Here is a 13,560-nt window from a genome sequence, read left to right as displayed (position 1 = left end):
ATATTTAAAACTGGGAAGATAGATGAATTTTGACAACAATGGGTAAAGCCAACTTCCAAACTTCCCTGTCGGCTGTGTGACTGCAAAAGCGATTTATCTCAATATGACTCAAGTTGTTTGGTTATTTTACCGGAAACAGTGCAGGAACTTTTTGGCATCCACCTAAAAGCCATCCGGCGTTTTTACTCTCAGCGGAATAGTTTGGCTACGCTGCTTAACAGCTTTTGTGCAAAAGGCCTTAAGGCGTCAGCTCATCTAACTAATCAATATCACGCCACATTAGGAGCCATTGAGCAAAATTTATTCGTTTGTGCTTAATTCACAATTGTTTAGCTGCGGCCATACAGATAGGCAGTTAGAAGATAGGGCGCCCTTAATTTTGAACTATCGATTTTTTGGACTCTCACCCCTCCAGAAAGTTTCCAACTTGCAAAATAATAAGCCTTAAAAAGTTGGTTCGGTAGGAAAATTTTAAGTTTCTTTAGCAAGTCATGAAGTTTTTCAAATCCGTTATTTACCGCAGTATACAATACTTATCTGCTGCAAAATCCAATTAGCTTGGAAACCATCCATTCTTAATGAATTATAGCTGCGGGCACAAAGTTGGGAAAAGTTTCTATGGAGGAACTTCAATAGTGTACAACATAAATGCATTTTCTTGTCGATGTGCTTCAAATGAAACTAAGTAGCCTAATTAACATGCAACTTCCCCTTAGCTTTGCAAAGAAACCAGTTACTCCAACGCACTTGTCCACATTGAGCATTAAATCAATCAAGTTGCTACGAAAGTAACTTTTAATTAAAGTGCAACTACAATTGAAGTACTCGAAAAACTTCCGCGTTGATGGTTGGAGTTTTGTGCTGTTTGTAAAAATAATTCAGACTGATGAAGGAAGTGAATTTTTGAACTCTGGGTTAAGAGGTTGGTAACTTTCTATGTCTGGGTTTTCTGGTCTGGCCAGGGTTTTAAATGATTTGTCGTGTTCTTAGCGGGTGGCTCTGCAGGTATTAGAAGTTCCAAAATTTGTAGCTTTTTCCTTTTGGACTTTCTTGCTGTTGCTTAAGCAAAGTCGCGCTGTTTTTGCAGTTCCGATGGACATTCGGATGATAATTCGGCCCAAAACCATCTGGGGGCCCGCTTGACTGCAGATAGAGGGCGGAAGTTTCGGCCAGATATAGAGCACGGATGGCTCTATGTCTGGGGTCAGTTTGTACTTTGCTAGAGATTTAAGCAGATGTTGGAAATGTTTTGAAAAATGCGCACTTTGAGATCTCTATTGTCGCCGTGCAGGCTCTGATTCAAAATTTCCTCATTTTTCTGCTGCCGCAGATAAACGATTGAAGTTTTCGCCAAACATGGAGCAAGGACGATTCTATATCTGGAGCCAGTTTGAACTCGGCCAGAGATTTGAGCGGATGTTCGGAAATTTTTGAAAAGTGCGCACTTTGAGCTCTGTTTTGTAGCCGTGCAGGATCTGATTCGAAAATTCCTCATTTTTTTCCTGCCGCAGACGAACGATTGAAGTTTTCGCCAACCATGGAGCAAGGATGGTTCTATACCTGGACCGAGTTTGGACTTGGCCAGAGATTTGAGCGGATGTTGGGAAATTTTTGAAAAGTGCGCACTTTGAGTTCTTTGCTGTCGCCGTGTAGGCTCTGATTCAAAAATGTCTTATGTTTCTTCTGCTGCAGATAAATGATTGAAGTTTTGGCCAAATATGGAGCAAGGATGGCTCTATACCTGGAGCGAGCTTCGACTTGGCCAGAGATTTGAGCGGATGTTGGGAAATTTTTGAAAAGTGCGCACTTTGAGCTCTCTGCTGGCACTGTGCAGGCTCTGATTAAAAAAAATCTTTGTTTTGCTCCTGCACCCGATTAACACCTTACGTTCTCGTCAGATATAGAGCACGGATAGTTCGATATCTGAGGTGAGTTGGGACTTGCCAAGATATTTGACAGGTTGTTGAGAAATTTTTGAAAAGTGCGCACTTTGAGCTCTCTATCAGGCGCTTTGCAGGCTCTAACTAAAAAAAATCGTCATTTTCCTCCTGCAACCGATCAACACGTGACGTTCTCGGTAGATATAGAGTAAGGATGGTTCCATATCTGGGGCGAGCTTGAGCTCGGCCCGAGATTTGAGCCGATAATGGAAAATTTTTGAATAGTGCGCACTTTCAGCTCTCTGTTGCCTTTGTGCAGGCGCTGATTAAAAAATTCGTAACTTTTCTCCTGCCACAGATGAATGATGGGCTTTTTTGCTACAAATAGAGCATGGATCGTGCTATATCTGGGACAAGTTTGGACGTGGCCACATATTTGAGCGATTATATGAGAAATTTTGAAAAGTGCGCACTTTGAGCTTTCTGCTGCCGCCTTACAGGCTCTGATTGAAAAAGTCGTCATTTCGCTCCTGTAACTGATTGATGCCTAAAGTTTTTGCTAGATATAGAACAAAAATGGTGCTAGATCTGGGGCTAGTTTCGACTTTGCCAGAAATTTGAGCGGATGATGAAACATTTTTGAAAAGTGCACACTTTGAGCTCTCTGGTGGCGTTGTGCAGGAACCAATTAAAAACTTCGTGATGTTGCTCCCACCACAGACAAACGATTGAAGTTTTTGCTGTATATGGAGCGAACATGGCTCTATATCTAGGGCGAGTTTGGATTTGGCCAGTGATTTGAGCGGACGTTGAAAAATTTTTGAAAAGTGCACACTTTGAGCTCTCTGGTGGCGCTGTGTAGGCTCTGATTCAAAAACTCGTCATTTCTCTCCTGCAGCAGATTAACGCCTGAAGTTTTAGTCTGAAGTGAATTTTCCAACTTTGTGTTAAGAGGCTCTTTCCATGCCGGTCCGGAAATTTAAATTTGTCGTTCTCTTGGCTGGTGGCGCTGATAGTTATAGAGCATGATGCTGGCAGAGCAGTTTTTTTGCGCTTTTAAGAACCGTAGATTCAGCTGGGTTCTCTAGTTAACTCTCTGAGCCTGGAGTCTAGGATTCTTTGGCTTCAATTGGGAAAAGAAACGTTAACTCAAAGTTGTTTCTGTCGCCCGGTCTGCCAGTTAAAGTAAAACGGAACATTGGCACGTCACCCGATATGAGGCGCATAAACAGCGTCATTCGGCGCGAAATATGTAATAAAGCGTCGCGACGCTTTGCAGGCAGCAACGACCGACGCCGGCATTGTCATTCGGGACCAATAAACCCATTCTGCAGCATGCAAGCTCCAGATTCGCCAGCAGTTTGGTTCAATTCGAACACACTCTCGACCTAAAGACTCGCCTTCTGCAGACGTTTCTGCTGCTTACCTTTCTGTTCCGTTGCAACTGCTGCTACTCAGATGGTTGGTTGAGGGGGCATGAGTTCCGGCAGTTGATCCAGTGGCAGAGCGCCAGTTGCTTAAAATGGGGCCGTCGCCCGAGCTGGCCAACGTTACGCTCGTGGGTAATTTCAAGCGGCTTCTCAAGTCTTTTCTGGGAATGATCGCAAGCGTGAAGATGTGAAAGATGACTGAATGGAGCTGCTGATGTTACCTTCTATGTTTCCTAGATAAATCTAATTCACTAGCCGAACTGATGTTGGCCGCCCTGTTCACGTAGGCAGCCGGCAAGCTGTCACGCGAGGAGAAAAGGAAACTTTCCTGTTGAAAACTGCTTCGCTCCGATGGGCCGCATTTGGACATTCCGAGCTTACACCCCACCAGGTCTTGAACAGAAACAAACTCACTTGTAGCTCATTGGCCACCCTGATTGCTACCGACTGCGCCCTAATCCACACAAGGTGGGCCACACTTACTGAGTAAACTCTGCTTGGAAACGCTTTTCAGGACGCGATTGACGCTCTCAGTGCTGCTCTTGTGCTGAGTGGTCCGGGCGGGGGGGTTGATAGCTGAGTCCAAGCCCCCGCCACTGACTCTCAAACGCTCGCCCACCATACACCCACCCGATGTGATAATACCTGCAACAATGCAAAAGTCCCGTTGAAAATAATGGCGCACGCCCCTGCTCGAGGGCTGCTGCCGCCTTGTCAGCTGAGCGCTGAGGTGGAAAATAAAATTAAATCAGCGCTTTGACAGAGGCAAATACTTGTTGCTGCCAGTCTTTGTTTCAGCAGCAGTTGCGATTCAACAGGGTTCTTTCCGGCAGTGAAAAATGGTTCTTCAAGTCTAGAGGAAATTGCAACCATTGGCGGCGATGTATGTGCATTAGGATGTTTTTATAAGGGCGATTCAGGTTCAATGTTGCTAACTTCTGGATAACTTTGGAAATATGGAACAGGTGCCTACATCGAGCCGTTTCGAAGAAACAGAGGGACGAAAATAAATGGGTTTTTCGGGGTTTTAGGTAGTCGATCGGTAGAATCTTCTTGACGTTTCGCAAGCACGAGTGGCTTGCATCTTCATTTTGAGAACGTTTTTGGGGACTTCGCAAAAATCAGATTCTTGTGCGATTTTCATGAAAAATCTAGCAGTGGAAGCCTGACCTGTTGGCTTCAGACCCCGAAAATACCCAGTTGCTATCTGCATTTGTTGGGAAACTACGGATTTTCAAAAAAAGGCAACATCTGGGCGAAAACCTTCAGTTTAGGACCGTCTTTAATTAGTAAGAAAAAATCAGCATTTGTGGCTATTTTACTAAAAACTTTCTCGTTTTGCGCCCCAACTGTTCTCCATGTCTAGGGAAAATTTCAAGTTTCTACGGGGGTTAGTTTGAGAGTTAAGATTTTTTTAAAGAAAGCGCCCAGCTGGGGAAAACCTTCATTTTGAGAACGTTTTTGGGGACTTCGCAAAAATCAGATTCTTGTGCGATTTTCATGAAAAATCTAGCAGTGGAAGCCCGACCTGTTAGCTTCAGACCCGGAAAATACCCAGTTGCTATCTGCATTTGTTGGGAAACTACGGATTTTCAAAAAAAAGGCAACATCTGGGCGAAAACCTTCATTTTAGGACCGTCTTTAATTAGTTAGAAAAATCAGCATTGTCTTGCCCAAAAGCGACTTTCGCCGAATCGTCTTTTCGAAAATCAAAAGTAATAGACTGTCAAGGCCATTTCTTGAAACTAATGGGTTTTTCGGGTTTTTAGGCCATCGTTCGGTAGAATTTCTTCTTGACCGATCTCAATACACAGTAGTTTCGTTTTTCCGGTTGCTTGATTTTTTTATTCGTTTTCCCTTTCATAAAGGATTGATAGTAGATGTCCTCCAAACAAAATAATCCAAAGGATTGAGATCGGGCGAGCGTGGCGGCCATGTCATTGGTGCTTCGCAAGGAACTGTTGCGATCCGTGGTTCAGCTGATCCTCACTAGTGCTAATTTTCCTAAAAATGCCTGCGGCGACAATTTTCAAGATATCAAAGCACATTGAAAACTTCCATAATCCCCTTTAATAAGCACTGGGCTAAATTAACAACTGTCAATTGAGCGTAGCGCCATTGGAAGCCGATTAATGTGTATTTATGGGCCACTAAATCTGATCTATTATGCCAAATATTGACGCTAAATACAAAATGGATTGCAAAATTATGCCGCTGGCTACACATTTATGAGCATTTGCTGCAATCAGTGCAGTAAATATGAGCCAAAAGCTTGCAGCCGGGCTGGTTAGCGGCACCAACAAAGTGCCCGAAAGGTTTGCCGGCAAGAATGCGGAGAAATATTCGAAAACGTATTTTCAGCTAAGGTTATTGATCGATTGCCCAGGGCCCTAAATATTCGAAAACCCAGCGAAACTCAACGCAAATAATTTATTTCCAGCGACACGTAAACCATGTTCAGGATCGATGAAATATTAAATGGCAGATTAACTTTTGAATATGCCGGCGCGGATTTATGTTTTGTCGGTGATTTCATTACATTCTTCCAGTTTTATAACGCTGATTTTATTGGGAGGGTGGCTGTTGGTTGAATTTAATCTCAAAGTCCGGGGATTTTCCCGGATAAAACGACAACAACATACGAAAATTTGCAACTCTTTTATACCCTCTGGACCAGACTAGGTAGCACAAAGTCATTTGAGGCTTCTCGCGCTGAGCGAATGACCGAAGTCAAAAACCGATTTCCAAAAAAATCACGTTCGGCTGACCGCAGCTGAATCGTTAAACCAGCAAAACTAGAACGTGCAACAATCCTCCTTAAACAACAGCTAGAAATTAATTTTGCGCCTCTCCACAATTGTAGTTGGGCCGCTAAAGTTTAATCGAAAAACCACTGAAACTGGCAAACTATCAAAGATTCGGCCGGAAAGTTTTCAACTAATTGGCAGCTTTGGCGTCGCATTTGCCCAAGCCGAAGGAGTTGCCAATAAAGCTGCAGTTTATGGTTTACTGTTGCAGCTCATTTCTTTGATGTGTTTTAGCCGTGGGCCGGAATTAGCCAATTCCGGAGCAATATAATTGACCGGAATTATCGCTCGCACTGACAAAGGTAATTATGGACGCATAGAAAACCAAATTGGGTACATATGCATGCTGTTTACACCGTGCCGTTAATTAAGCCATTATTATTAAAGCGGAATTGTGCTCATTGTCGTTGTGAATAGCGGCCTTGTGCAGACTCTATTACGATGAGACGCAATGCGATAAAAGCGGTTAAGCTTTTTACTCTTTACAGCCATCGGGAAAATGAGTCGCAGACGGATGATGGCATTTTCTGCAAAATATCGCTGCTAAAAATGTGGCAGATTTTTAGTGCCCACATGAATGTAGGACCAGTTTGCATACATTTGAATTGATCAAATTTAAAAACTCGTTATGTTAATCCCGCCGTTTGCACCGCTAGAAGAACTGCGAAAATGCAACGGTTTTTTTAGGAACGGCTGCAAACTCCTATATTTAATGACCATAATCTAGCAGATTCAGGGCTTCAGTCTATTGGAGTTTTTATTTCAATAGCTGCAAATGCTGATTTTTTATTCTGATTTTTGCGAAGTCCCCAGAAACGTTCTCAAAATGAAGGTTTTCCCCAGCTGGGCGCTTTCTTAAAAAAAATCTTAACTCTCAAACTAACTCCCGTAGAAACTTGAAATTTTCCCTAGACATGGAGAACAGTTGCGGCTTAAAACGGGAAAGTTTTCGGTAAAATAGCCACAGATGCTGATTTTTTCTAACTAATTAAGGATGGTCCTAAAATGAAGGTTTTCGCCGAGATATTGCATTTTTTTGAAAATCCGTAGTTTCCCAACAAATGCAGGTAGCAACTGGATATTTTCCGGGCCTGAAGCCAACATGTCCGGCTTTTACTGCTAGATTTTTCATGAAAATCGCACAAAAATCTGGTTTTTGCAAAGTCCCCAAAAACGTTCTCAAAATGAAGGTTTTCCCCCAGCTGGGCGTTTCCTTTCAAAAATTTATAACTCCCAAACTACCTCCTGTAGCAACAAATTTTCCCTATCCATAGAGAACAGATGAAGCGCAAAACGAAAAAGTTTTCAGTAAACCAGCTACAAATTCTGATTTTTGCTAACTAAGTAAAGACGCTCTTAAAATTAAGGTTTTCACCCACATGTTTGCTTTTTTTTAAATCCGTAGTTTCCCAACAAATGCAAGTAGCAACTGGGTATTTTCCGGGTCGGACGCCAACAGGTCCGTCTTCCACTGCTAGGTTTTTCATGAAAATCGCACAAAAATCTGATTTTTGCGAAGTCCCCAAAAACGTTCTCAAAATAAAGGTTTTCCCCAGCTGGGCGCCTTCTTAAAAAAAATCTTAATTCTCAAACTAACTCCCGTAGAAACTTGAAATTTTCCCTATACATAGAGAACCGTTGGGGCTTAAAACGAGAAAGTTTTCGGTAAAATAGTCAAAAATGCTGATTTTTCTAACTAATTAAAGACCCTCGTAAAATTAAGGTTTTCGCACAGATGTTGCCTTTTTTTTGAAAATCCGTAGTTTTCCAACAAATGCAGGTAGCAACTGGGTATTTTCCGGGTCTGAAGCCAACAGGTCCGTCTTCCACTACTAGATTTTTCATGAAAATCGCACAAAAATCTGGTTTTTTCGAAGTCCCCAAAAACGTTCTCAAAATGAAGGTTTTCCCACAGCTGGGCGCATTCTTTAAAAAAATCTTAACTCTCAAACTAACTCCCGTAGAAACTTGAAATTTTCCCTAAACATAGAGAACCGTTGGGGCTTAAAACGAGAAAGTTTTCGGTAAAATAGTAAAAAATGCTGATTTTTCTAACTAATTACAGACCCTCTTAAAATTAAGGTTTTCGCACAGATGTTGCCTTTTTTTTGAAAATCCTTAGTTTTCCAACAAATGCAGGTAGCAACTGGGTATTTTCCGGGTCTGAAGCCAAGAGGTCCGTCTTCTACTGCTAGATTTTTCATGAAAATCTAATTTTAACCAACAAAGTGACCGAATTTTCTGGAAGTTGAAAGCAAAATACCGAAGAAATCAATACTGTTGCCCAAAAGTGGCATTAAACAATCTGGAAACCCGATCGGGGAGCAACGGCAAGAAAATGGAAACCCACATTTACAAACAACGCGGGGAACATTTAATATTTGCACAAAGAATAGCGGAAGAGGCAGAGAGACAAATACAAATCTCCGTGGCTCTCTATTACCCTTCACATTTCCGGCAAAGAAATTCGTCTTTAATATTGAATTTGCCGGAGAAATCCTTTCTGCAATCCGGGTTATTTATCTGCGCGAACCGACTCGTCAATCAACGTTGTAATGGGGCGTAAAATATTTTCAATAACGCACGTTTTAAGTGATGCTTGCGCCAACTTTTTGCTGTTAGTTGTCGGCTAAAAATGCTTAATAACATTACAGGATGTCCTAAAAAGACTCTCGAACTTAGTTAGATATTTTGAATCAAAGAATGTCCATCAGCTCGTAAAATTTGAAATCTTCTAAATGAAGCTGATCTGAAAATAAGTGCAGCTTCCGACGGCGTAGCTCCTCTTGCGCTATTTATCTTTTAAATTGCCGGCATTACCTCAAAATCAGCAGGGCGCTGATAGGCGGTCAGTTGCAAACTTGTTGAATGTCGGCTGGAAGTTGCAAACCGAAACCGATCTGGATTAGTCAAGGCATGGAACTTTGCAGCCGTTGCTTTCAATAAAGGCAGACAGTGTCTTTAAACTGCTTTGATTGGGGCGGTTTATTCGATTTATTGCAGACAAGTTTGGGAACAAATTAAAACTATCGAGGCAGTTATTTGGAGGGATTTTTTGGGATCAAATTTGTCATGCAACTTTTGCAACGTTGCAAACATTTTCAGTCTCAAGTGTCTTTGAAGCAAGGACAATTTGCGGGTTCCTGCACGTCTTGTATAGAAGCTGGCAATTAAGTAAAACTACCATTTTTGGACTAGCAGCTACACACTTTCCAAACATCAAATTTTCTGCAATTGTTTTGCAATTCCTGATTTTCTTGGGACTGTAATTTTTTATGGGAGGCAAACATTTCCAGTTGTTCCACAAATTGATTAAAAACCCCCTTTTTGCTGTCATTTGCGATCCCGTCTATCGTTAGTATTTCGTTTGATGTTCTAAAAATCTTCTTTATTTGTACACTAAAATGATCTTCTACAGCTTTGTTTTTATGGATAACTCAATTTTTATGGATAACCGGTTATTTTTCTGTAACAAGGTTCCAACGTTCCAGTTCACGTTGGCAATAGGTTTCAAAATGCGGTTCCAAAAGGAACATGTTACTTTTCAAATTTTTCATTAAACATGCTCAATGATGATGATGGTAGAAAGAGTAATGACAAATAATGATTTAGTTTATTAAAGGAATAAATTAGGTTTTATGAGACGGCCCCAAAAACAATTTTTAAATCGGCAAACGGCTGCAGCTGGTTCAAAGTGCGCTCAACTGTTTCGGTTTTATGAGACGGTTCCAAAAACAACCGGTTAAATGTGCTAGCTGTAACTACGGTTTTAGTTTACACCTTTGTAACAATGTTATTTTAGCGGTTAAGTTAAATACCGATTATCCCTAGTTACTGAGTTGCTAAAAATTAAAAAAAATGGCGATTTTCTTGAAATTTTCCGCGCTATCAGAATGGAGTCCCCTCTATAGAGGCAGAAATGTTCAAGCCGTTGCTCAATTTACTTTGGAAGTTACGAATTTTCAAAACCGATCGTACATTTTTGGGCCAGCGTTTCATGAAACTGTCGAAGCATTGGAAAGCATTCAAGACTCTGGAGGCTACCGAGGACCCAAAATTCCTTTTACGTCAACTGCAATAAATTCACCTATCGAGACCAGCCTCTATCCAACGGCGTAATATAAAATAGCGTAATTTATTCCGAGTATTACGGACAGTAATATCTTGATCGAAGCCGGTTATACGGGGCTGCATGTATTAGAGCCGTCTCTCTATATCATTTTTCGATCGCTTCTGTAAACTTATTCTCCATATTAATGGGGCGAAACGGCGCTTAACCAAAATAGTGTTATTTATGACGGCCTCGGGGCGTTTTTGTCGGCCGTAAATTTATCAAGCCTTGTCAGGATTACATTATGATCTTGCAACTAATATCCAATAGACAAAACACCGCCGGCCGCATAACTTCGCATGTTCGGTAAACAGAAGCAGCCTGAGAAGTTCGGAATCTGGTTGGTTTCCCCGCAGGATTCGATTACCTAAATATTATTGGTGCAATTCGGGGGGCGCTTCCCACTGCAAATAAATACCACCGGGCAACTTTGCCCAACTTCTTCGGCTTAGAGCTGGCAGGAAATTTAATTATCCAATCTCACTCTGGATATCAAATCTAATTAAATGGGTTTGGGTGTTTGCCGCAATCTTATTTAGCCGCGCTGCAAAGAAGCGGGCGAAGAGAGCGGCGCATTTTGATCATAATGATTTAAATGGGCGAAACACTGAACGGTAATAAATAAATTCGCACTTTAATTAGCTCGATTAGGCCCTGTTCCCGTGTGGCGTGATTGCGTTAGGGATGGTCGGTATTAAAACGTAACCGCTAAAATAACACTGTTACAAACATGAACCTGAAACCGTAGTTACAGCTAGCAGATTTATCCGGTTGTTTTTGGAACCGTCTCTTAAAAAAGGGGATTTCTCTCATTGATAAACTTAGCTCGAGATGTATATGCCTATAAACAGCAAACTAAGCAGAATGTACACTTGCATATGAGCTATGACCAAATTTAGAGTCTAAGACATAAGTTCCATCACAGTTGAAATGTAAAATAATAAACGTTGTAAGCAGAATGTGCACCTGCATTTAAGCAAGCTTGCCATTTTTAGATATAAATTCAGTCACACGATGCAATGAAAGTTAGTAGGGTTATATAGGCGTTGTAAGGTCGACAGATTTTTTAAAAGCATTAAGAACATGTTCCTTTTGGAACCGCATTTTCAAACCTATTACCAACGTGAACAGGAACGTTGTAACCCTGTTACAGAAAAATCACCGTTTATTCCACCTCTAGATTGCGTTGATTAAATTGTCAAGCGCTGGCTATTTTTTCATTAGCGGCCCAAATATTTGAATATATTTTCCCCTGGCATGAAGCGGGCTCAGCCATGCAGCATTATTTACATTTTGGGCCAATTAACCGGGCAGATGTCAAAAGGTTTCGGTTTATCTGAGTAGCAAACTGAAAATTAAATAAAAAACCTGCAGTGCACCCAAAAACCATCGAAATTCGGGCAAATCATCATTGAAAACCCGCAGCACTTTGCAAAAACATTAAAAAAATACACTGCACGCGCCTTCGTGCGATTTAATTAAACAAAAAGCAAACCGCAGCTCGAACACAACGGCAAACAAACCCCATTGGACTAAATGGATTAATATAGCAAAGTGCCAAAACATTCCACTGGAAAATAATAAAAAATTAGCGCAGCGATAAGGGCGATGAGTTTTCAAATTGAAATTAGTTTTCCACTGGGTCTGGCTTTAATAGAAGCGAAATAAAGTGAAACTTTGCCAGTTATAGTGCGCTAAAGCGCGCTCCACACTTTAACAGCAGCTTAGTTGTGTTTTATATCTGGCTGAGCCATCTAACACAGCTGCATTTGCTGCACTTAATCGGTTCAATCTAACGGGCATTAGCGTGGCAACCATTTCCGTATCAATTTAGGGAATTTCCAAATTCCTCACTTTGCTGAGCTGATTTAAATTGGAAAAGGGGTTGTTTGCGCAAAAACAACAAAAGCGAAATTTCAGCGTCTCAATTGGTCTCATGTAAACTTCCCTGCCAGTCATCATCAAATAATATGCAACCGGATTTCAATGAGGCGCGCTTTTGGGTCGCAAAAACAAAACCTTCTTGTCAGCTTCCGCCCTCAGCAAGCGGACGCGTGTCTGGTTTGATATTAATGAGGCAAAACTTGCCTAAATTAGGGCTCTATCGGATGCCGGTTTCCCAAAACTGATGTTAGTCGTTTGGTTGCAAAAACTACAATTCCGGCACTTTTCTTTTGAAAATTGGGACGACTTGCTAAGCGACCGCACCAGAGCGGAATGTTTTCCCAACTTTCCGCCTTTGGATATGATTACTCGCGTTTTGTTAACTAATGGGAATCCACCGCGTTTCCCATTGCAGTAATTTAAGACTTTAAAAGCTCTCATAGAAAAGTCCATAGCATTAAAAGTGGGTCTCTCAGATAAAAGAGTCATAAATTGAGATGTAGATGGGTTGATGGTTTTTTTTTAAATGCCTTGAGTTTACATCATTTTCAGCTCACGGAAGCGCACAATGCGACGAACTCATGAAATGTGAAAAACATGCAAAAAGTTGCAGATCCGAAATAATAGACTTTTCGGCACATTTTCAGCGCTTTTTGAGCGTTGCGATCTTTGCCCTACTATTTCTTCTTTATTATTGAGCCAAACGCTTTATAAATGCATATTTTTGACCTTTTTTCGTCGAGAGGAATCGATTGAGCCCAAAAAACCCGCATGTAAAATTTTGATTTTTGGTCGAAATTTTTCAAGCGGCGGGGGTTGATTTTTTGAAAAACTCATTAAAAAGCACGGTAGAAGTTTCAGATCTGAAATAATAGACATTTTCGGCAGATTTTAAGCATTTTTGAGCGTTCACGATCTTTATCCGACGACTTCTTCATCATTTTTGATCCAAACACTTTATAAATGCATATTTCTGAACTTCTTACGTCGAAAGGAACCGTTTGAGCTCGAAAACACACAAGTGAAATCTCGATTTTTGGCCCGAAATTTTTTGAAGGGTGGAGGTCAAATTTTTGAAAAAAATAAAATTTTCTCAAAGCGTCTTAAATTTTACGATATTTTCAGCTCACGGACGCGAAGAATGCACCGAACTGATTAAAAAACATGTTAGAAATTTCAGATGAAATGCAGTCTTACCTTGGTCACCCTGTAGAATGTTCTTGTTTTTCCACTCTTAATACACACACAAAACTTCCCACTCTTAATATCCCGCCAACGATTTAAGTCGCAAAAATCGCAAAGTCACACTTTCGGGTCCTTCGAGAGGCAATTCCAACAAATAAGACACTTTTTCCCAAACAAACGTGTAAAAACTGGTTAATTTAAAACTTCAATTGCAATAAATACTGCTTTACTGGCAGCTGATTTCAAAGTTGATGTGTTTGTAT

At 41.1% G+C, this 13,560-nt stretch overlaps 1 protein-coding gene and 1 long non-coding RNA gene across 2 annotated transcripts in view; both read right to left on the bottom strand.

Moving 5' to 3' along the window:
- The window catches only part of LOC109542728 (potassium/sodium hyperpolarization-activated cyclic nucleotide-gated channel 1), a gene marked incomplete in the record, with an annotated part of 82,891 nt that overhangs the window by 36,312 nt on the left and 33,019 nt on the right, over positions 1–13,560 (bottom strand). The window contains 3 exon segments of the mRNA XM_048662638.1: positions 3,307–3,471; positions 3,532–3,703; positions 3,794–3,955. Of these exon segments, the coding sequence (XP_048518595.1) occupies positions 3,307–3,471; positions 3,532–3,703; positions 3,794–3,955 (499 nt within the window).
- LOC125502946 lies at positions 9,093–13,541 on the bottom strand. The gene is made up of 2 exons (XR_007280622.1): positions 13,310–13,541; positions 9,093–9,492 (listed from the first exon to the last, which is right to left on the bottom strand). It is a non-coding gene; the product is annotated as an uncharacterized LOC125502946 (long non-coding RNA).

Source organism: Dendroctonus ponderosae, unplaced genomic scaffold (genome assembly GCF_020466585.1).
Source record: "Dendroctonus ponderosae isolate FM_Combo_2020 unplaced genomic scaffold, Dpon_F_20191213v2 Dpon_F_20191213_11, whole genome shotgun sequence".
NCBI classification, from domain to species: Eukaryota; Metazoa; Arthropoda; class Insecta; order Coleoptera; family Curculionidae; genus Dendroctonus; species Dendroctonus ponderosae.
The sequence above is the reverse complement of the archived record's forward strand: the minus strand, read 5'-3'. Positions and strand labels throughout refer to the sequence as shown.